We start from the raw sequence: 25,212 nt of genomic DNA on the forward strand, positions 1-25,212 counted from the left end.
TAACTACTTGACCATTCCCACTCTCAAGAATCAAATTTATTAAACTGAAAATTTTGGTTTAACACTGTTAAATCAAATTTTCATAATTCAAAACAACATTAGGATAATATTAACGAACGCACTATGTATTAGTGAGAATCTAATGCAACTTATGTATGTTTTGTTGAGAAGGAAGTGTTCAAATCTCGAATGGTCTTTTGTCCGAATCCGCCGCGTTTGGGTGGATTTTTTCCGACGTTTCTCGACGGAGCGGGAGGAGGAGTACTCTTAGACTGTGGTGGATTTGTAGATTGCACTCCTTTCGGAGTGATGAATTCATCTTCTTCGTTCTCCGGCTTGTTATTGATCGGAGGGGGCACGGGAATGTTCACTTCAAACGACTTTCTCGGAGGAGCCATGGCCTAAACAAAGAAAACGAGCAGCTATATGTTAATTACTTGAAAATGTAAAAGTAAAAACTTTTCTTCTTCAGAGACAGGCGAGAACCTGATTTTCTTGAGTTTTCTTGAGTAGTAAGTAAAATAAAAGTTTCTTTAAAACTATATCTGATTGAAGAAGCTTTGGAGGAATATATATATACCAAAAGAGCTTGGAGTAGCGGCTCAATTTCTAGTTACACCAAAAGGTCTTAAGAATATACAAAAAAATAGTGTGAATAGACTTTATCAAAAAAATAGTGTGAATAGACAAAAACAATAATGTTTCTGAGAGTACTTAATTTGCTCTAATTAACATTCTTCAGTAAACAAAGTTATGATGACGTAATTAACGAATTGTTTTGACTAATTAATGTGTATAACCTATAAAATAGTTACAAGATGTGAATGTCTAAACGTTGACACTATTATGATACTTCCACGATTTCACTGGAAAAGATAGACCTACAAAAAATAAACAACATTGTAGTATGAAATTATTGATGATTGTGAATTTGTAATGCGTATGATTCTATTTAGCTCGAAACCGACTATTCGATTTCGCTATTACCAAACATGATCTACCTTTCTATTTAGACTTCATGTAGCTGTTGTGGCCGTGTGGGTCAACTTTCTCTAGTTTTAACTCGAAACATTAAAGGTTTGTAAAACGATCAGTTCTTGGAGTCTCTATTTTCTCAAACCCATAGTTACTCGCATCCACCTCAAGGTTGAAACTCTGACGCATTACATAAGTTACTCAAGTCATAGTTTTGCTATCTTATTATATAAAATTTGTTCTTCAAAGTTACTAATTAACATGATCGCGACACATGGCAATTAAAACTTTAAGATTGTGACATGTGTTATTATATCTCATAATTAAAAACCTTATTATAAATATTATTAATAGTAATTTTCTATTTTTAAAATTCTAAACAAAATATTTAAGATTGTGACATGTGTTAATCTTTCTCATAATTAAAAACTTATTATAAATATTACTAATAGTAATTTTCTATTTTTTAAATTCTAAACAAAAGATAATTGTAAAAGATTATTTGATAGTAATTTTGCTTCTAATATTTTTACATGTGTTTAAATATATAATGATTAAAAATATATGTACTTATATAATAAAAACGAATTTTGAATAATCTAATTGTAAATATTTTTAATAGTTAAACATTATTTAATTTTATTTTTTTCAGAATTTTTCCTTCTTTAAGATTGTGACATGTGTTAATCTATCTCATAATTAAAAACCTTATTATAAAAATAATTAATAGTAATTTTCCAATTTTAAAATTCTAAACAAAAGATAATATTGTACAAACTGATTATAGTTTAAAACACATGTCAAAATTATTAATTAACATGATTGTGACACATGACAATTATATATTTAAAATTTTGATATTTGTTAAAATATCTCATAATTAAATATATATATATACAATAATTTTTCAAATTCTAAACAAAATATAATTGTAAAATATTATTTAATAATAATTTTTTCTGATATTTTTACACGTGTTTAAATATATAATGATTAAAATATATATGTACTTATATAATAAATACGAATTTTGAATAATCTAATTGTAAAAATTATTTAATAGTTAAAATTCATTTAATATTAATTGTTTCATGATTTTTCCTTTTTTCAGAATTCTAAACAATTTTTCTTTCTTATTATAATAAAGTTTGGTTCTTCAAAGTTAGTAATTAAATCGCGACACATGTCAATTAAAACTTAAAGATTGTGACAAGTGTTTAAAACTAAAATCAATTTGTAAAATATTTAACACTGATTTTACTTTTCTAAAATCATAAAGAAAAATAAATGTATATAATATTTAATCATAATTATCCTTTTTAAAAAGCTTAAACTAAAAAATTGTAAAAAATATTGATTAATGTTAATTTCCTTCATAGAAATCACGAAGAAAAGATAACTGTAAAAAAATAAAAAAAAACTGTCAAGAAGTATTTGATAGTAATTATATTTTTTGGAAAAATCTAAGACCTATGAAACTTTGTTTTTCAAAGTTACTAATTAACATGATAGCAACACATGATAATTAAAAGTTTAAGATTGTGACATGTGTTTTAAACAAAAAAAACCAGTTTGTAAAATATTTAACACTAATTTTCCTTTTCTAAAGTCGTAAAAAATGTAAAAAATATTTAATTGTAGTTATCCTTTTTAAAAATGTTAAACCAAAAAATTTCTTAATGTTAAATTTCCTTTATTCAAATCATAAAGAAAAGATAACTTTAAAGAAATAAAAAACTGTCAAGAAATATTTGATAGTAGTTATCATTTTTAAAAAATCTTAGACCAAAAAACGTAAAACTATATAATGTTAATTTTCTTTTATTCAAATTATAATTAAAAACATCATAAACTAAAAATAATTACAATTATTCACATCTATATATATAGAACTAAACTCCCTCATATTTGATCACCAAGTATAATTATTGATTCATGAAAAATACAAGGTACAGTTCTGTATCCTTATCTTCGCATATTCTTTTCTTCTTACAAACTCATGTTGATTTCTTTTGTCATTATTGTTATGCTGCCTACGTAAATTATTGCCACATTAATGATTAGGCCTTTGTACAGTAATAATTATCACTCTATAAAAATATTTATTTATTAATGTAAATGTTGTTTCTTAAGATAATTACTATTATCTTAAAGATTTCATATATAATTTTATATATGTAAAAATATTAAACCTAAACCCTTAACATTATCCTATCTCTCAACTCTAAATTCTAAGTTTAAATTAGTTACTTAGTTTTTTTTTTGGTCGACGTTAATTCTAGAATTAGAAATTTTTTTCCTTTTTAAAAGTGAAAATATAATAGTGGTTAGTATAAACATGAAAAGTAATAATATGAATGTAGTATTTTTGACAATTGTTTTATTTACTTTATAAACTTGAAACCTTACATTATGATGTATTCACTGCTCCATAAAATATCTTATATCAACAACATGAATATTTGATATTTTTTTAGTTTTATGTTAATATCATGAATTAGAAAAAACATGTTCAAAAGAGATGAAAATTACGAAATAAAAAAGATAGAGAAAAAATAATTTAGTAAATGATATTTCTTTAACAAAATTTAGGATTAAAATGTGCATTAAAAACTAGAGTAAATAGAAAAATAAATTTTAATTAAAAATTTAATTTATTATTAAATAAACTATTTACAAATATTTTTCTAAAGTATTTTTAAAATATAATTTATCTTAAAATTACTACTAAATATTAAAAATTTAAATATAATATTTAATAATTTTGAAATATTTTTTAGAAATTAATTTTATAGTTTCATAGTATATATATTTTTAATCATAAAATATTCTAACAATTTCACAATATTTAAAATAAAAAATATCATCAAATATTATTTTGCAATTATATATTTTTAAAAATTTTAAAAATAGAAATTACTATTAAATAATATTTATGATAAAACATTAACAGAAATCATTTTTGTTATCTTAGTATATATTTATTTATTTAGGAGATAGTTTAACTCATATCACATTTTTAAATATATAATTGTCATGTGTCACAACCATGTTACCCATTAATTTTGAAAAACTAGGTTCAATATAGTATTTTATGATAAAATTTCATTATAATTTTAGAAAAAGAAAATTAGTATTAAATAAATTATTTTTCAAATCTGTTGTTTTCTGTTAATTGAAAAAGGAAAGTTTCTTCAAGTTACTATTAAATAATTTTAAAAAAAAATTTCTAATAATTTTTAAAATTAGTTGTTTCAAACTTCGTTTATTTTATTTTCATGGTTCATATATTTTTAATCATTACATATTTAAAACACATGTCACAATATTAGAAAACAAATTGTTATCAAATAATCTTTTGCAATTATATTTTGGTTAGGGTTTCAAAAATGGAAAATTACTATTAAATAATATTAATAATTACTTTCTAAAAATTTAGTTTTGGTTATTATCTTAGTATATATTCTTTTAATTATGATATATATTAGAACAAGTCACATTTTAAATATATAATTGCCATCATATTAATTATCAACTTTGAAGAACCAAGCAACTTAAAAATTGTTAATAAAATTAAATTATAAAATTCAACAATATAATAAATTATTTAATAAAAATCATGAATAAAAACTATCTATTAAATAAATAAATAAAATTCATCTATGTATCATGATTATAAAATAAAATTTTAGAACTTATGTAAAAATTTTAATTATAAAATAAATTCCACGCAACATATGCAAATCAATCATAAAATTATTATTTTTTATGTTCTTTATTAAATTAAAACATCAAAAATCTCATTGCAACGCAACGGGCTTATATCTAGTGAATTTTATAGTTATAGGTAAACAAATATTTTTTTATAGAAATATATATATTTTTAAAAGAATCGTATTTTTTATTTACATTATATTTTATTAAATAACAAACTGTTGATTAATTAATGTGGATAAAAGAATTTAATCACGAGAAAAGAATTACAAGATGTGATTGTCTACAAGTTTCCTATTACCTAAAAGTTGATACTATTACTTTTTATACTAAAAGTTGACACTATTACTTGCATGATACTTCTAAACGATTTCACCTTAAAAGTTTAGTTTTTTGTCGCCTACCCACTTAGTTACACCAAGATAAACAACACTACACTATGAGATTAATATTGATGATTGTAAGCACATGATTCTATTCGGCTCGAAACCGACGATTCAATTTACGCGCTATTACCAAACGTGATGTAGACTTCTGTTTAGACTTCAAGTATAGTTGTTGACTTGTTTTTGTGTGGCGGTGTGGGTCCACTTTCCTTACTTTGAAGGAAATTGATTCTCTCACTCCCACCAAAACCAAACCACAACAATTACAATCATGAACCCCCTCTTCCTCTTTGCCGCCCTTCTTTCTTTGTTTCTCAAACCCTACCAGAGCTGCCACGTGTCACCCTGATGACGAGGTCGGTCTTCTAGCTTTCAAGTCTGGTATAGCCGAGGATCCTTCGGGTATTCTCAGTACATGGAAGAAAGGAACTGATTGCTGCGCATGGAACTCAATCTTTTGTAACCTCGACAATAGGGTCACCACAATCTCTATCGACATTCCAGAGACTGGTGGAAACTTCCTCTCCGGCACAATCTCGCCCTCTCTAGCCAAACTCCAACACCTCACCGACTTTGCGTTAAGTAATCTCTTAAACATCACATGATCGTTTCCACAGTTCCTTTTCCAGTTACCAAACCTAAACAACGTTCTTCTCGATAACACCGGTCTCTCCGGTCCACTTCCGGTTAAAATCGGTAGCCTAAGAAAGCGGGAAGGGCTTCGTATTCCAAGAAACCGGTTTACGGGACCGTTCCCTAGTTCAATATCCGAATTGACTCGCTTACGGGATGTGGATATTTCGTGGAACGAGATATCAGGGAGTCCAACAAGGTTTCTGAATCAGGCTAAGAATCTTCGGGAGTTCATTGCAAAGGGGAATAAACTCCGGTTTGATTTTGGAAAGGTTAAAATCCCAGGGGGGTTAGGAAGCTTAATCTATCAACAAACTTAATATATGGGAGAGTACCCCCGTCGGTGGCCACCCTCTCAGAATTAAACGTGAGACACAACCATCTCTGCGGAGAACTTCCAAAACTTCCACCAGGGAGGTTCTACACCAGTGATTTCGAAGACAACGACTGTCTCTGTGGCTTTCCGCTTCCTCCATGCAAGGCTTGACAGCATCAAATTAAACAAAGTCCAAAGTTTTTGTGCGGCCGATGAGTGAATTTAAGTTATTAATCTATGTTATGTACCCTCCAATTGTTGATTAATTGTTCGACTCCAACTAATAATTGGGTTACGTGAGATGAAAATGAATTGAGTATCTATTTTACTAGCTGAGACAAAATTGTCACACGTGAAATATAAGAGGGAAAAAGCGTCTCAAAATAGTTGATATTAGTTGCAATAGACACTAATGAATTTAGTAGCAAAATCGTCACAAATAGTTGATCACAGTTGCAAAGGTAACTGTTTTTGTTTTGTAGCTTGAGCAAATATAAAGTTATCACCGTGTTACTAAAACATGAAGTAATACCAAATAAGCTCAAAAGAAGTTGCAAGAACATGTTACTAGTCATCGACTTGAATAGTGAATCACTCTAAATCGAGCTCAAAGAGGTTACTAATCATCGACATGAATAGGAATTATATGAAAAAAAAATCCACTAAGATGAATAGTGAATCACTCAAAAACACACCCACATCAGAAATAAGTAACCATCTCTTCTCTCTGACATTATGTACATAGTATTCACCATCTATCCACAGAAAGACCTACAAGCATTTATCTTATGTGTCCACTCTGTAAAAACAACACCCAGTTTGCTACAACAACAATATAGGCTAGAGAGCTTGTTCAGAAACCAAAACAAAAAAAAAGATTCAAGGAAAAGTGTATGCATTTGATGTAGCGGAAGCTTCTAGGGATAGAACTAGATCCATTTATTCCAAGAATACACGAATTTAGGGTTTGTGAATACTCTTCACAGTGCTTAATTAAAAGCTCTTAGGGGTTGTGAATACTCTTCACAGTGGTTTATCAAAACCTCTTTAGGGTTTGAGAATACTCTTCTCAGTGGTTTATCAAAACCTCTTCTGGAAAACTCTTTTATTAATCAAATCATCATAAAATGAATACAACCATGAGTCTAAAAGACTATATATAAGAAAGCCATAAAACCCTAAAATATTAAGATAATTATCAAAAACCTTAATTAAATAAATAATAATATATTTGGAAATATTCCAAATATTTATCTACATCATTCCCTCCGGGTTGGAGAAGATTCGTCTTCGAATCTTGATCGTAGTCTTCGAATCCAAAACGTTTTCCAATAAAAACTCTTCCTCGAACCTTCAATATCATGTTTTGCACGAGTTTTGCACGGATCTGTTTGTAACTTGAATCTTCATAAATCCGTTTTTGCACAAATTTTGCATAAAGCAGATAATTAAGATTCTGCCCAAAATCTTCATCAATATAACTTCGCCCTATTTTTGCACGAAAATCGTTCTGCACAGACTTTACACAGATCTCATCCCGTCCGAATTTTGCACAAACTTCATCTTTATTGACAGAGTCGACAACACAAATATCTTCTTCGATAAATCTCTCCTCGTCATCATCATCATCAAACTGCACATCTTGAGCTCGTGCTGCTTCTCTTTTCTTTAATGCCTCATCGAACTTATTTAATGCCGTGCAGAAATCTTGTTCTAACTTCTTATAAATCTTGTTGAGATCTTGTTTAAGCTTTTTCAAGATATGATCTTGTTTAAGCTTTTCCAAGATCTCAGCTAGTGGTTGTTGTTGTAGATACATCTGCAATCAAGATAATAGAACCGTTTGGCTTCTGGGGATAAAATTAGATCCGTTTATTCCAAGAATACACGAATCTAGGGTTTGTGAATACTCTTCACAGTGCTTAATTAAAAGCTCTTAGGAGTTGTGAATACTCTTCACAATGGTTTATCAAAACCTCTTTAGGGTTTGAGAATACTCTTCTCAGTGGTTTATCAAAACCTCTTCTGGAAAACTTCTTTATTAATCAAATCATCATAAACTGAATACAACCATGAGTCTAAAAGACTATATATAAAAAAACCATAAAACCTTAAAATATTAAGATAATTATCAAAAACCTTAATTAAATAAATAATAATATATTTGAAAATATTCCAAATATTTATCTACATCAGCATTTCTCTATTCCGTGTATGATGGTATGTCAGAACTCCAGATTGTTGGAGGAACTATTTTATCTTGCGTGAGATCTCAATGTAATTCAAAAGTTTCTTTAGAGCCTCACTATAAATAGCTCGCTTTGCTCTCTCCATAGCCACATCCACATCCTCTGCACCCGCCACATCCCAATAAATTATCTACAGTCCCAGCATTAGGATGATTCTATCATAAGCTGCGCCTTTCTCACCACGAAATGCTGCCATACCCAGCTGGATGTTCTTGGTCCTATCCATTCAACAAAAGTATATCAAGTTCTTTCTCTTTTGTGGGTAACCATTGTCCCAACAGTGTGAAACAAATATGTTTTAAGAGGTTTTACTGAACGATCAGTCCGTGGAGTTTCTGTTGGCTTAAACCCATAGTTTCTTGCATCCACCTAAAGGCTGAAACTTTGACGTGGCATCCCTACAATTACAGAAGTTACTCAAGTCATAAGTTACACTGACCAACAATGTTTGACACATAAAGCAGATTAGTTTCATATAAAAGTTTTTTGAATCTCATATAAAAGTCAAAATAGCAATTTTTTCGTTGTTCCACTAATTTTTCATTTGAGTCTCCACAATTTCACTACTTTCTGTTTGAAAGTTTTGAGTAGTTAATTTTTTTTTTTGCATAGGGCCCCAAGTTTTCAGACCCTTCTATGCTCCATTGAGTATATATTGTGTAATCGTAGTACCGTGCAAGTAATAGTGTCAAGTTTTAGGCAATCCGTGCAAATGCATTTTTCCGGATGAATCTCAATGGAGCATAGAAGGGTCTGAAAACTTGGGGCCCTATGCAAAAAAAAATTAACTACTATTCAATTTGCGAATCTTCACGAGAGAGAAAAAACAATCAGAGTTAGCATGAAATTGTTGATGACTGTAATATGACTGTAATGCATAGGATTCTACTCAGCTCGAAACCGACTATTCAATTTACTTGGCCATTACCAAACATGATGTACACTTCTATTTAGACATCAAGTAGTTGTTGTTATGTGGCCGTGTGGGTCAATTTTCTTAGTTTGAATACTTTTACTCAGAACATTAAAGGTTTAAAGAAAAGTTGAATCGATGTTATTTTAATAAAAAAATCTATTTGACCAAATAATTATTGATTTTGGATGTAAATCCAAAGTTGAAGAATGTGGCAGACTGAATAGTTTTATCGTGTCCAGGCACCTATAAGATTATGGATCTCAAAACCAATAACGTAGAAGGAGTTTACAGAAAGTGTATGAATTTCAGTTGCTTCATCATTCATTTATTCTACTTAAAATATATTTTAAAAAATAAAGATAAAATCATAACTAAAAAAGTTAGACAAATTCCATGCAAGGCATTAAGAAACGTATTATGCGACTTATGTATGTGTTCTTGAGAAGAAAGTGTTCAAATCTTGAACGTCGACGGCGGTAAGCCTCCGTGGTGTGGATTTTCCCAGACGTTTTTCAATGGTCTCTTGTTGGATTCCGCCGCGCACAGGAGCCGGAGGACACTTAGTAAGCGGTGGAATTTTAAAATTTCCCCCCTTTGGAGTGGTGAATCCATCCTTTTCTTCTTCTTTCTCTAGCTTCTTATTGATCGGAGCTTGCACCGGAGTCTTCACTTTAAGTGACTTTCCAGGAGAATCCATGGCGAAGAAAACTGAAACAAAACAACAAGGAAAATAAAACCTTTGACCTAAACTGGTCTGTTAACTACTTTATACAAAAAAGTAACTTCGTAATTACTAAAATGAGAACTGATTTTCTTGAGTTTTCTAAGCAAAAGGAGGAACAATAGGATTAGGTTTTAGAGCTTTTTAAACTGTATCTGATAGAAGAAGCTTTGAAGAGAAAATAACAACAAAAAAGAGGCAAAGAGTTGTGGAGAATCTGATATCATTTTTTAATTTAATTTATAACGGTGGAATATTTTCCATCTAGAAACTTTATTTCATCAACGATTGGATAACTCTTTGTTAATTTTCTTTATAATGTTAATGAAAATAAGCATGGATCACTATCACGTCCAGGTTCTTTACATTTCTAATATGAAAAAATAAGATAAAATATTTAGAAGCTTCTCCAGTTAATATCTTGGTAATTACTCAATTTCTAGTTTCACCAAAAAGAAGAATATACTTCTTCCGTATATATCAAATATATACTTTCGGCTAAGCTTTTTATTTAAATTAATGTCATTTTATGGATTCGATGAAAAGTGTATATAAACTTGAGATTATTTTGGGGAAAATCGCATAAAAGACTCTCAAAATGTCACTTACTAGCACTTTAAACCTTGAAGTTTTTTCACTAACACTTTTAACCTTCAAAGTGACTTTTGTATCATAAAAAACCTCCAAATCAAAAAGTTGACATATTCAGCAGGTAATTTTTCAAAAATAATTATTTAATTAATAAAATAAAAAAAATAAATAAATAAATAAATCCAAATAATAAATAAAAATCGAAACCTTAATAAAATTCACAAAAATGAAAATATAATAAAAAATTGAATAAATATTTTTAAAATTAAATAATTTTATAAAATTTTAACAAAATAAAAATAACTAAAATTGTAATAATAAATAAGATTAAATTTAAATAGAGAAGAACTAAATAAAAAGTTCAATTTTTTTAAAAAAATAGAAAATTCAAAATTGATTTTTTTAATTATAATATTTTTTCAAAAAATATATCATATCATCGTGGACAACAACAATTTCAAATATATCAATAATGACAATGATGGTTTCTGACTTTTATTTAATTATGAGTTTTTATTAAATTTTATGATTTTTGTTTAATTTTTTGATTAATATTTTAAATAATATTATTTAATAAGTAAAATAAACAAAAAAATAAAAAACCAGAAAATTAAACAAAAATCGTAAAATTTAATAAAACTCATAAATTAAGTAAAATTAGAAAAAATTAGAAAAATCAGAAAATTAATTAATATTTAGAAAATTAAAGTTCAAAAATAAATGAGATAAAACTAAAAACATAAAAATAAAAAATTCATATATTTCAAAAAAAAAATGAAAATTCAAAAGTTTTGAAAAAGATTTTTTGTCATTTTTAACGATGATGTTGGAAACTATCATTGGAGATATGACAATTATCGCCATTGTTAATGGTTATGTGAGAAACCATCATCGTCACTAGTGAATTTTGAATTTTGAATTTTCTATTTTCCTTTTTTTAAAAAAATTGTGAACTTTTTATTTAGTTTTTCTCTATTTAAAATTTAATTTTATTTATTATTAATTTTTAGTTATTTTATTTTATTAATACTTTAGAAAATAATTTTAAAAATATTTATCCAATTTTCTAAAATTTTAATTTTTTTAATTTTTTCATTTTTGTAAATTTTATTAAAAGTTTCGATTTTTATTTATTTTTTGGATTTTTTATTTATTTATTTTGTTTATTTTATTAATTAAATAATTATTTTTGAAAAATTACCTGCTGAACCGGTCAATTTTTTGATTTGGAGGTTTTTTATGATACAAATGTCACTTTGAAGGTTAAAAGTGTTAGTGAAAAAACTTCAGGGTTTAAAGTGCTAGTAAGTGACACTTTGAAGGTTTTTTATGCGATTTTCCCGATTATTTTGTGCGTGTTATCAAATAAATATAAAAGTATTTTAAAGAGCATGAGAAGAGCTTCTACAAAGCAGGACCAGTAGTTATAGCATTTACAGAGTAAAATAGACAATAATAATGTTCTCTGAGTCCTTTTTTTCACATTCTTGACTCTCGAGTAACCAAATCTGTCACCGTACTCAGACGTGAAGTCATCATTGAACCTTGGGACTGATACAGGGTCGCTCGTCTTGGTATATGTTCTGCTGGTACACCTCTGTCTTCAAGAAGAACAAATCTCTCATCACAAGAGAACAGCAATATCTACCTAACATAGCTGAGTAGAGTGGATACTGTGGGATTGGAACCAGAATCTCCCAGCCAAGAAAACTTATAAACCCGGTCTTATCCCCATACCAATGGCCACTAACTCCGAATTTAAGTGAAAGCTAACTCCTAAGAGAAGTGAAAAGCAAAATATTTAACACTCCTCATGATAGAACCAATCAATATGGCTCATATGCACACACACATCAGAAATAAACATTTCTCTCCAGATTCTGTACATAGCATCCACTCTGTAAAAAACAACACTTAGTTTTGCAACATCAACAACAACAACAACAATAGAGTTTTGTCCACAAAAAAAAAAGAGAAGATTAAAGGAAAGATGTATGCATTTCTCTATTCCGTGTATGATGGTATGGATGGTTTGTCAAAGACTCCAGACTGTTTTGGATGAACTATTTCATCTTGCGTGAGATCTCAATGTAATTCAAAAGCTTCTTTAGAGCCTTCCCACTGTCAATAGCCTCCTTTGCTCTCTCCATAGCCACAGCCACATCCTCTGCACCTTCGGATCCCAATAAATGATCCACAATCCCAGCATTTAGGACGATTCTATCATAAGCAGCGCCTTTCTCACCACGCAGCGCTGCCAAACCAAGCTCTATGTTCTTGGACACCTATCAAAATTTTATTTGCTTGCTTTGAGTGAAACCATTGTCCCCAACTAAGTGTGAAAAACAAATATATTTTGTGAGAGATCTTACGGAACGATCAGTTCTTGGAGTCTCTGTTGGCTCAAACCCATAGTTTCTTGCATCCACCTCAAGGTTGAAACTCTGACGTGACACCCCTACAATTACAGTAAGTTACTCAAGTCATAAGCATATAAAATAATCAAGCAATGAGACTATGGAACGTTGTTTTTTAGCAGTTCTTACCGTCAGCTTCAAGAGCAGTGTCTGAACTGGAAGAACGGAAACCAGAACAGTAGTTAACTGGAAACCCTTTCGATGCAGTTGCTGCTCGCACCCTTGTTGTCATTGAGAGTGCCCCTTCTTCTCCCTGCATATATATATATATATATTACCAAAGAAAACTTTTACACTGTGAAAAGGTTCAAAACTTTTCAAATGGAAACTAGTAACAGATGTTTGATGACAAGTAAAAAAAGAAAGAGAATAGACCTTAACCACCAAACCAGAATGGACACCTCTTCTTCTCATAAGCATTAAGAGAGGCTCTTCGTACCCTTCGTGGTAAAACCCCGCCACTATTGATTCTTTCCCTGTCGCCTGCATTGAAAAGAACATTCCATGAAAAATGTCTGTATTATGTTTTCCTTAAATTTTTTTGTCTTAGTCATCATGACTACTAGTGAAGCTATTATTAACATCTCAATCACTTATCTTACCCTCACAAACTGCTGAACTTTCTCCGTTGTTGCCAGAGGAGGACGCTTCTTTATATGCTCCCTCATTCCCACTACTGAATATCTAAGAAAAATGTAGTACAAATTAGCATAGCCCCCATATCTAAAGCTAAACAAAGGAATGGCTCAAAACAAATATATATCATACAAAGACGGCCGAGCTTCCCGTAGACTAAGATATGCAAATCCAGCCTTCTCATCCTGCAAAAAGACCCACAAACAGGGTTATACATACCAAGTTAACCATAGAGAGAGAGAGACCATTAGTTTAAACTATTGTAGGCACCTCGATGAGTTCTTTTGCTTGGTGAACAGACAACCTTGTATTCGCTCCCATAAACTTCAACATCTGCTCCTCAGTCACACCTCCCTAGACCCAAAAATAACTAAAAAGTTAAAAACGAAAATAAATAATCATTTTTTGTTATATCAATACCTTTGGAGGCATCCATTCAACGCCATGGAGGAGTGATGATTCACCATAGCAAGCTCTAACCGTAGCCACAAACAGCGTGCTTCGAAAGAACCGAGTGTTCCCATCATAAGGCTCTCCATAATGAGTCAACGACTTGACATCAGCAACAGGAGCACCACCGAGTTCATCATCAAACGCGAGGCAGTAAGCTTTAAGCTCCCTATCCGTCTCTCTATTCATCCTCTGACCAATCAAAAACGCCGAAAGCAACGACTCACTCACTCCACAATAACCACCTAACCCATCTCCCTCTCCAAGCGGCAGAACGTCTCTCAAAACACCTTTAACCTCCTCGTACCCGAGATGACCTCCAGCCAAAACCTCTCTCAACGCACCAACCAGCCTCATCTCCTTAGCTTCGTTCCCGACGAAACTCGGTCCAACGGAGCTACTGCCAGTTCCCAAAAGAGAGCCCTCGGGATCAGCAATGAAGAGCACATCAGGAGGTAATGCCCGAACAAGAAGCGGCCAGAACACATCCATCGCCCGCTTTTCGCCTTCGCTCCATTGTGTTTCCTCGGGAAACGCGTTTGCTCGGATTGTCATCCCAGCAAAGAATGCACCAAGCTGTGCCTTTGACACTGGTTCTTCCCCTTTTAGTTCCCCTCTAGCTACATCATCATAGTAAAGAGTGTCTAATCAACACGTTCAAAAAACTATATATAGAGCCAATCACTAATCACTAAACATATTCTTTATTCTTAAACACCAGTATAAACATGCATCATAGTGAGAACTAGTAAAGACTAATCAACACGTTCAAAAACTATATATAGAGCCAATCACTAAACATATTGTTTATTCTCGAAAGTGACTTAAATCTCCGTGCACCAGTAAAAACAACCCGCATAACATAGAAATTAGATTAGAAATTATTCGTGTTACAAGAAAAAATTATTCATTCACATAATCATTATACAAACTCTTTTTAAGTTTTTTTTTCTTTTTTGCTTTCTTCTAAATTAATTAGAGTTTGTTCATAAACAACAAAACCAAGAAGCCTAACAGAAAGAGCCTAATGTCTTTCATCAAATTCTAAATCATAAGAAGATGAAACCAAACAAGCTCTGAAGATATAAAGTTTGAAACTTTATATATAAAGGCTTAAGCTTTTACATGAGTTAACTGATGCTTTACCTGATCTAAGTATAGTATCAAAGACCTTGAAAGCCTGTTCTTCAGTAAGGGGTCTTGTCTGGGTGGGTCCGGTGCAAACCCTAGCTTGGGCATCAAGAACGGTAGGGTTTGCTTTTGGAATCTCCGATCTACGGTAAGTGGAAGAGAGAGCTGGATTCTTGATATCAGAGTCCTTGAGACCGAACTGTTCCATCATTGCAGAGTCCAGCACTGCTTTTATCTTCAAACCACCGTGAGGAAGGAGGAGCTTCCGCCGCCAAGGACGGCCGTTGAGACCGGTTAGAGGGAACCGGAGGCATGAGGAAGGCGGTGGTGGGTGGTCGGAGTAGGTAGGCCTCTTGGTTTGGAACGAAGAGAGGGAGAAGGAAGATTCGGGGTTGAGGAGAGCTTTCATCGGATTGGATTGGATTGGATTGTCTCGTTCTCAGATGAAGATGACGGTACGGTATGAACCAAACCGTTTAAAGTACTTTGTTTCTTTTTATTACATACTCCTCTGTTTTTTCTAAGATGTATGTTTTGGTGTTTTCACACATATTAAGAAAACACATTAACTATACATCATTTTTAGAAATTATCAAATTCCAATACATTTTAACCAATAGTCTTTCAATAAATTCAATCAGTTTTATTGAAATTTGCAATTTTTGTATAGGAAACATAAAAAATACATCTTTGTGAAACAATTTATTTTTTTAAAACATCTATCTTTAAAAAACAGAGGGAGTAACTTTTAATCAGACCAAAAGTTGGTAACAATAAGATAATATATTTTATCAGGCCACTGGCGCTGAGATTAGCCAGCCACATTTGTCTCTACGAAGGCATGATCAGTCACATTCAAGTTCAGGTGCGATTATACAGAGAATGTCTCATTCCTAGTTTATACATGTGTATTTCATAGTTTTGTGAGGACAATAACATTCTTTTTTGTAAACTATCTCCGATTTGTTATCTAAGGATGGGTGTTCGGTTCGGGTTATTCAGATTTTTGGATTTAGCATTTAGTCTGATTCGGATTTTGTATGTTTCAGAATTTTGAATTAGATTCGATTATAGTTTATAACTCTGTTTAAGACTTATTTTGGATCCAAAGTCAATTCAGATTCATTTAATTTTGGTTCAGATTCACTATATATCATATAAATAAACTTATAATTTAGTATTAGAAATATTTATTCAGGGTTTTCATATTTATTTCGGTTGATAATTCAATTTTTACAATTATCTTTTAAGAAAAAATGGGTTATTTGGATTTTTAAATTTTTTTATGTCTTCAATCAAATTAAGTTGATGACACTTTAAACTTAGATATATTCATATCATTCTACAAAATTTATTAAGATATTTTTACAGTGTATATCGAGTAAAAAATCAAAAAATTTGGATTGAATCAGATTTTGGATATTATTTTATGCTCACCCTTAATCGACATGTTACTATGTATATGGAAAAAGATACGTCTTCGTACCCGAGCCCTTTTGGTTAAGAATCTGCAGAAGCATTTTTTTTAACTCTAGATAATTATGTTATTATAAACTATGAGAACGTTACAGACGATTTTACGGCCGACAATTCTATCCGTCACTGACTGCATCACCTCACCTGAACCACCCTATCGTATCCATGCCTGACGGTACTCCTTGCGCCATGCTGCAGAACCTCTTGTAAGTCTTCTCTCGCTTAATTCGCATAATTTCGTCTTTACTGGGACTCGAAACCCAGACCTCCTGATGTAGAAACATTAATGAACTCTTAGTCAAACCACTGGACCAAGGGGACTTCCACACTGCAGAAACATTTAACAATAACATCTTTTTTTTTTTTTGAAAAGAGCCTTTTTCTTAATCTGGCGCCTTAACAATAACATCTTTTATAATATTGTTTTCTGCATCACAGGAAACTTCTCTAAGTTTGTCATATGTTTTTATCCTGCTTAGTTGTTACTAGTAATCGTATACCCAATAATGTAAATTACTACGTCCGTATACAAACCAACTACGTAAAACAATGTTATAAAAGACGAAAACTAAAAAAAAACTATTGGAATATACTTATCTATCTTTGTCAAAAAAAAAAAAATATACTTATCTATGTGTTAAGTGTTTGTAGACTGCATTAACCCGACATAATTTTATGAATTGTTGGATGCCTAATTATTGGTAAGTTCAAAGACATGAGAACTTTTATTGTGGGTGAAGTAGAATCTGGCAGCATTCATGAAGCTGATTCCTTGATCCTTATGCCAAACAAGGTTCTTTCCATTTTCTTTTGTTTCGTTTCATTTTTAATCGAGAGATTCTTTTTTTTTTTTGGTAAACTAGTCGAGAGATTCTTGTTTTCATGATGACTCTCATCGATCAATGTGAGAAGATATGACGGTTGCTGTTAATGTAGAGAGAGCGACAAAAACTAGTGCAGAAAGTAAATGGCACACAAAGTTTGTTAACGGGATTCATTTCCTACATTCCCGGGACCTCGTCCAGATTTCATTGACTTAGAATAAGGAGCAACCTACAATTGCTATATGGTACAACACACACGAGTGTCTACCACTTTTTTCTAAGGAGCAATCTACAAAGATTAGGAATACAACGGATCCCATCCGGACACGCTAGAGCACACTGTCTTCTACAGCTGCAATCTTCACAGACCTCTTCAATGAAACCTCCTTTGCTAAACTCCCCCTGAGTCTAGGCTTCGATCTTCCACTTCTCGGAAGTACTTCACCAAGTACGTCAGCACCTAACGCACACCAATGACACCAAGCTTGATCACCCAAGCACACACGAAGCTACCCACGAGCTCCACACACGATGGCTAACTCCACCATACAAAGCGCCAACACCAACGCCACCAAACTAAGTCAACATCAGACTCCATCGACAACTACTACAGACACTGCTTCGACACCAAGCAGATACACCAATATACAATGAAACCCCTCTCTCTATTATGTGAGGTCTGACTTTCTCATAAGGCACGTCCCTCCTTATATAGCATACCAGAACTTGTTCTCCACGTCTTTAACTTAATCTCCAAGTCTTCCATTTGCTCTCCAAGTTTTTCCAATACACATAAGGTAACTTTCCATTATTTTTATTGGAAAACTTCACCTTCAAGCAAACTCCTTTTGCTTTATGGAAAACGTCCATATGTCTTCAAGCACATATCATCTTTCCTTTTCTAACTCAGGAAGCCCACGATCATCAATAAACCCGAACTCCCATTCAGCTCCATCTTCATGCCACACGCTTGTAGTACCTCCTGTAGTACTTCACGAACTAATACAAAACATCTCAGGAATCTGCATCTTCAATCTCCCCCTATGAGTCACATCATGGTCAAAAACCAATTCGAAGATCAACACCTTCCAAATCTATGAAGAAATCCCATCACGCCATCTTCAGCGATCTCCAATCAAACTTTGTTCTACTTTCTGAACAAGTTTATGTCCTCACCTTGATCTACTCGAAACTAAGTCGTTAACTCTATCGAGTCCCGCTCTGATACCACTTGTTAATGTAGAGAGAGCGACAAAAACTAGTGCAGAAAGTAAATGGCACACAAAGTTTGTTAACGGGGTTCGTTTCCTACATCCTCATTACCTCGTCCAGATTTCATTGACTTAGAACAAGGAGCAACCTACAATTGCTATATGGTACAACACACACGAGTGTCTACCACTCTTTTCTAAGGAGCAATCTACAAAGATTAGGAATACAACGGATCCCATCCGGACACGCCAGAGCACACTGTCTTCTACAGCTGCAATCTTCACAGACCTCTTCAATGAAACCTCCTTTGCTAAACTCTCCCTGAGTCTAGGCTTCGATCTCCCACTTCTCGGAAATACTTCACCAAGTACGTCAGCACCTAACGCACACCAATGACACCAAGCTTGATCACCCAAGCACACACGAAGCTACCCACAAGCTCCACACACGATGGCTAACTCCACCACACAAAGCGCCAACACCAACGCCACCAAACTAAGTCAACATCAGACTCCATCGATAACTACTACAGACACTGCTTCGACACCAAGCAGATACACCAATATACAATGAAACCCTCTCTCTATTATGTGAGGTCTGACTTTCTCATAAGGCACGTCCCTCCTTATATAGCATACCAGAACTTGTTCTCCACGTCTTTAACTTAATCTCCAAGTCTTCCACTTGCTCTCCAAGTCTTTCCAATACACATAAGGTAACTTTCCATTATTTTTATTGGAAAACTTCACCTTCAAGCAAACTCCTTTTGCTTTATGGAAAACGTCCATATGTCTTCAAGCACATATCATCTTTCCTTTTCTAACTCAGGAAGCCCATGATCATCAATAAACCCGAACTCCCATTCAGCTTCATCTTCATGCCACACGTTTGTAATACCTCCTGTAGTACTTCACGAACTAATACAGAACATCTCAGGAATCTGCATCTTCAGTTGCTATTGAGCGAGCATGACCGGGTTATAATGAGATTTGATATTTGTTTTCAGGTTTTGTTTAATCCAGCATCAGTGAGTATGATGTTTGTACATATTACATGACAATTTTGTATCGCGACATGACTCTTTTCTGTTTGTGAATCATGTTTCAGTGAATATATTTTTGTTAAATAATTTATAAAAATAGTATTTATAAAAGAATTATAGACTCTTAAAAATAAAAATTAATAATGAAAAAGTTTGATATATAGCCCGTAAAAAGTTGTAGCCGGCCCTTTTACTAAGTTTGTTGCCCAACTAGAAATCCTTGAGCTCCATGCCTCAATGACACTGGATGACATTTTCATACAAGTTACTTTTAGGAAGCACTATAGCTCTGCTACTAAGTAAAAACTCTATAAATTAATAATATTTAGATTTTAAATTTTATTAATTTATTGCTTTAATTTTTTTTAATATTTATGTTTTCAAAAATTATTTTTAAAACAGAAAATTAAAAAGAGTATTTCATTCATAATATTATATATTAGTTCAAATTTATAGAGATAATTTTAACTATTTTTAAAAAATTATTGATGTATTTTATGTATATGATTATACATCTTAAAATTATTTATTTTATATGTAATTCGATAAAATTATATATGAAATTTATTATGGTTAAAAATAAACAATAATTTTTTTTGTATGTTTATATAAAAATAACATATATGATATTGTTAATTTATAATTTTGGTAGGACCATATATTTTCTAAGAATTTTCAAAATATTACTATTTTATTAAGTTATCAAATTTTTTTCTGAACAAAGTTATCGAATTATGTTGTATTTTATATTGGTGCAATTTAAAATTCCATAAATTTTAACTATTTTTATTATATTATGGATGTATTTTATGATAATTATATAAAATAGTTACTATTTATATAAATTATGATGGTTTGGGTTGGTTCACTCATGTTGATACTCCTAAATTTATCTATGATGATTATATATATTAGAATATAAATTTACTTTATATGTAGTTAGATAATATAATAAATAAAATTAGAGATGATATTCATATATAATATAAATAAACAATAAAAAATTGTATACACTTATATAAAATTAACATATATGAAAATTACGAATTTATAATTCTAATAGGACCATATATTTATCTTTAAAAAATCCAAAATTTGAATATTTATTAGTTTATCAACTTCTGTTATATTTTCTATTGGCTCAATTTAAAATATTAATTTATTGTTACCAATATAAATTTATAGTCTTAAATTGTATTTGTTTGCTATAGCCTCATAGCCCATAGGTGTATACCTAATAAAATTATGGGCTGCTATTTAGTGGACAGAGTGTTAAACAATGCTTTGAAGCCTTGTTAAGACGGACGTATTGGGCCCAAAAAGTTTCTTTAGCAATAAAATAACAAATGTTAAGACAGTTAAAAGAAAAAATGCCTGATCGTCTAGCGCATTTGGTGTGTGCGCTATGCTAAGCCCTACCTCATGGGTTCGATCTAAGGCAGAGAAGAGAGAGAGGAAAAGGAGAGATGTTTGGTGGTGGTGGGGATAAAAGACATTTAATCAGTCGATTGTCTTTACTGCCTTATAATTTGAGGTATTCTAAAATACCTTTCTTTTAACTTTTTTCAGATCACCTAAATCTGATAATAAAAGCCAAAAATGAGAAAAAAACCATACAAAAATGCCAGAGCTACATAAATCAGAGGTGCAGTTAAAAAAAGATTATATATACTTCAGTTTTACCTGCCTTCTAATTTAGGTATTTCGGAGCTGGTAGAATTTTTTAATCTTTTCATTTCGAGACTTGTAGACTTAAGTCTTGACAAATGATTTTGCATATTATAAATAAATCTGTTAACCTTATAAAACTTTCAGTCAAATATTCAGATAAAATATACTTAAATAAATTAAAAGCTTATATCCATTAGAAAATTATAAAGTTATAGTTTTATATATTTCACATATAGAAAAGCCCACATATATTTAAACAGACACCGAGAGAGAACTTTTATTGTTTCAACATATTGTAGATGGCTAGGGTAAGCTAGACATCTAAAGAGTACTTAATTACGAAGGCTTTTTATAAACCTTTAACCATCAGACTTTTATATGCGCTTATTATTTTAAAGGTCAATGCTTTTAATGAGCTTCATGTTGGCGAGTCTCTCGAGAAACACATTGAAAACATCTTCACGACTCAGCATACTGACTCGGACATGCTTCTTGTCAGATCCACAACGTTCTCCTGCCCTGCTCATAACCTTCTGCCTCCTCAAATCGTTAACAAGATCCGTCTCTTCCTTCGTCCCCAGCCACGCAAACGCTATGTAACCACGTGAATAAACACCAACCGTTACGTCTTAATCAATTCACAAAAATCCAAACGTTACAACAACATAAAACATGTGTCGTCTAGTATAAGTTACCAGGGTAAGATTCGAGTGTCTTGCCAAAAAAGTTGCAATAGCCTTCGGGGTACTTAGGAAGAGTGAAATCACTTTCCTTCACCACTTCACGAAGCCTCTCCCACCTGTTCTTCATCATCTCACGACCGTACTCGAAGAAGTTCTCCGTTTCGCTCTGACAAGTCTCCTTGAGAACTTTGAGAATCTTGGCAGTTCGTACCTGTGACTCCTTAGACACACCAATAGAGTTCACTACGATATACTCAACCATCTTCTTTGCCACCTCCTTGTCCTTCACCAATGCCCACCTTCACCATCCAAACAAACCAAACCCATTAATTAATATTAATGAAACTAAAAAGCAGTTCAGTAAACATGCATTTTAGTTTAATGCATGTTGTTATGAAGGAGTTAAACTAATGTCTGACCCGATGCGGGACCCAGCGTGGCCTGTGATCTTGGAGAAAGTGAAGAGCATGATGTCATGGTCTTGACAGCGAGTGATGGGAGTGTAGTGGGGCCAGTAATAAGCAAAGTCATGGATCACTTTAGCCTCGTCGTCGTTTGGACGGTTCACCACAGTCTCTCTGATAGTGCCGTCTGGGTTATTGGGTGACGTGACCAGCTCGATGAACGGACCCTTCTTGTCGAAGCCCCACGCGTCTCCTTCCCACTTGTACATGCCCGACCGAACATATGTTGTCTCCTCCACATACGTCTGTTTAAAAAATAAAGTTGTATACATTATTATATTCCAAAAAATGAAATTATTTAAGAGGAGAAGAATGGTTTTTGGTAAAAGCGAAAAAAAAAGTGGGGACATGAGCATGTTACTGATGTCTTTGCACATGAATTCACAACACATGCAGTATGTAAGAAGGGAAAAATGTTTTTTGTAAATTGTTAAATCAAAAAGTCTGGTGGATGTGAGGTGTTGTGTTCGATAAACATGTCTGTCACTGTGTCTTTTAGATCTCCAATCTTTGATATTGTAAACAAGAGCCCCTAAATCTTCACATCAAATCAGCTTTTTAGTTAAGAATTAGGATTTTGTATAAGAGCATGATTATTGCAAAGGTTCTTAATAAAAGTTCTTAATACAGATATATGTATATATATGTATATGTATATATTATATATGCGTATGTAATTGTTTGCTAAGAACTTTACGGAAACCGAAACCGAAAGTTCCTTAATTAAGAAACTTTTGGTTTTGGTTTCTGTAAAGTTCTTAGCAAACAATTACATACGCATATATAATATATACATATACATATATATACATATATGTGTATTAAGGACTTTTGCTAAGAAACTTTGCAATAATCATGCTCTAAAATCAGAATAAAAAACATAGAATAAGACGTAGTCACGTAGCTAATGAATCTTCTTCCAAGTTTTATTTTATTATGCTTCTATAGTTTTTTCTAGTAATACTATATGACATCCTAAATAACTAAAAATAAATAAAACAATTGCTTCTTTGTCGGTTTACATTTGGTTAGGCAGTTTTGAAAAGATAAACCAAAAGCAACACCAGAAAAAACCGTCAAAATCTCCTTATATATTTTCTTTAATTCTTGCCCAAAAAATATTTTATTTAATTATGTTTAGATTTAGTTTTTTTTTTGAAAGTTAGATTTAGTTTATTTATCTAGTTAATTTTAAGAAATTACTCTTCTCTAAATGTCTATTTTCTTGATAAATTTAGTTAATAAAAAAAACGCACAAGATAGATCTGGACTTGATCCAAAACCCTACTCGAATTAAAAAATAATCCACAAAGATTCAGAGTAGTGGTTTGTCTAGCTGAAAAATCGGTTTATTAGTTTTTAAAATAATTTGTCAACGGAGAAAAGGCATGATTTAAAATAATCTTTTAAAAGGAAAAAGATACGAGGAGGAGGTTTAGTTTAGTGGTGGGGGCTTACGGAGTAATAAGGAGCAGCGGCGACGACACTGACAGGTTCGATCCCACCAGCAAGCAAAGATAGTGCGTGGACGGCCGCTTGACAAAGCTGCGTCGAACCGGTCCCGACCACGATATAACGATCCTCCGTTGCTGCGTTTCCGACCGCACCGTGCAACTCTTTGATTGCTTCGGCTAGTTCCGGCTCAAGGAACCAACAGAGGTTATTCACGTCGCTGAAATAGCTCATTAGATCACAACCACGTATCGTCACCGTACATCTGTCACCCATCTTCCTCCAATATTCTTCGTACGCCGTTGGATCCCCACTGCAACAATTTTTATTTTATTTTATAAGGAACTGATTTTCTGTTTTGGAGCCGATGATTTTGCAATGCGGTTAGAGGAATTTGTGAAATAAAAAAGAAAGACGTACTGATCAAGGTTGACGATGCAGTCAGACATGGCGATGTTCTTCGTGTTCTCCACTTTCACCATCTTCTTATTCTTCTTGTTCTTGGTTTGCTCCTTCGTTTGGAATAGTGTTAATGATTAGAGAATAGTGCAGGGCTGAGTGTATTTATCTAGGTTGCATGGAAGCTTTGTCGGATGTTCGCTTCCCGCTTCGGAATCGGAATCGGAATCAGAAGCTTGTGGAAGCTTTCGGAATCTCGCTTCCAATGCGTTTCCAAAAATGCCTCTTTAAAAACACGTTGGAAGCTTACGATTCCAATTTGGAATCACACTTCCGTTTTAAAAAAATACAATATCATAAACAAATAAAAAATATATATAAAAAATTTTATATAATAGTGAAATAGAGAATATATATACACAAGAATTAAAACTAATACTCTATATTGTCTTTATGCATTGAGGGTTTATTAGAGATATATTGTCTATATTCAAATATATTACGTTAATTATTTACGAAATATTTAAAAATAATTAGTTTAATAATATCTTATAAACTTAGTTTATGTATAGTTTCACGGTTTTAACATAAAATCATTAAAATTATTATAAATGAACACATTTTTAATTTTAATTTAAATCATATAATTGTTAGTTACATTTGTAAACTATATATATATATATATATATATATATAAATATATGTTTCCGACACGTTTCCGCTTCCTATTTTTTTTTAAATTCTCGCTTCTACGCTTCCACACGATTCCGCTTCCGCGTATCCGCTTCCGTTTCCATGTAACATAGGTATTTATAGGAGGAAAGCGATTTCTTATTTTATTATTAACTTAAAAA

The 25,212-nt window shown here is 31.9% G+C and overlaps 2 protein-coding genes, 1 long non-coding RNA gene and 1 pseudogene across 3 annotated transcripts; 1 reads left to right on the forward strand and 3 right to left on the reverse strand.

Annotated features, from left to right (window-relative positions):
* Positions 1-5,346: 5,346 nt before the first annotated feature.
* On the forward strand, positions 5,347-6,195 carry LOC108830296 (DNA damage-repair/toleration protein DRT100-like; annotated as a pseudogene).
* A 3,289-nt stretch (positions 6,196-9,484) lies between these two features.
* Positions 9,485-10,216, reverse strand: LOC130498934 (uncharacterized). Its single transcript, XR_008937958.1, has 2 exons — positions 9,984-10,216; positions 9,485-9,897 (listed from the first exon to the last, which is right to left on the reverse strand). It is a non-coding gene; the product is annotated as an uncharacterized LOC130498934 (long non-coding RNA).
* Positions 10,217-12,354: 2,138 nt separating this feature from the next.
* Positions 12,355-15,607, reverse strand: LOC108843439 (uncharacterized). Its single transcript, XM_018616632.2, has 9 exons — positions 15,151-15,607; positions 13,975-14,624; positions 13,825-13,908; positions 13,687-13,739; positions 13,521-13,602; positions 13,294-13,401; positions 13,048-13,171; positions 12,874-12,959; positions 12,355-12,786 (listed from the first exon to the last, which is right to left on the reverse strand). Exons 1-9 carry the CDS (start codon positions 15,542-15,544, stop codon positions 12,565-12,567), a joined length of 1,803 nt encoding a protein of 600 aa, XP_018472134.2. The 5' UTR covers positions 15,545-15,607; the 3' UTR covers positions 12,355-12,564.
* A 5,925-nt stretch (positions 15,608-21,532) lies between these two features.
* On the reverse strand, positions 21,533-24,538 carry LOC108839658 (L-tryptophan--pyruvate aminotransferase 1). The gene is made up of 5 exons (XM_018612409.2): positions 24,380-24,538; positions 23,966-24,272; positions 22,463-22,752; positions 22,056-22,342; positions 21,533-21,952 (listed from the first exon to the last, which is right to left on the reverse strand). The coding sequence occupies exons 1-5, from the start codon at positions 24,439-24,441 to the stop codon at positions 21,753-21,755; spliced, it is 1,146 nt and encodes a 381-aa protein (XP_018467911.2). The 5' UTR covers positions 24,442-24,538; the 3' UTR covers positions 21,533-21,752.
* Between the last annotated feature and the right edge of the window lie 674 nt (positions 24,539-25,212).

This window comes from Raphanus sativus, chromosome 2, assembly GCF_000801105.2.
Source record: "Raphanus sativus cultivar WK10039 chromosome 2, ASM80110v3, whole genome shotgun sequence".
In the NCBI taxonomy this organism is placed as follows: Eukaryota; Viridiplantae; Streptophyta; class Magnoliopsida; order Brassicales; family Brassicaceae; genus Raphanus; species Raphanus sativus.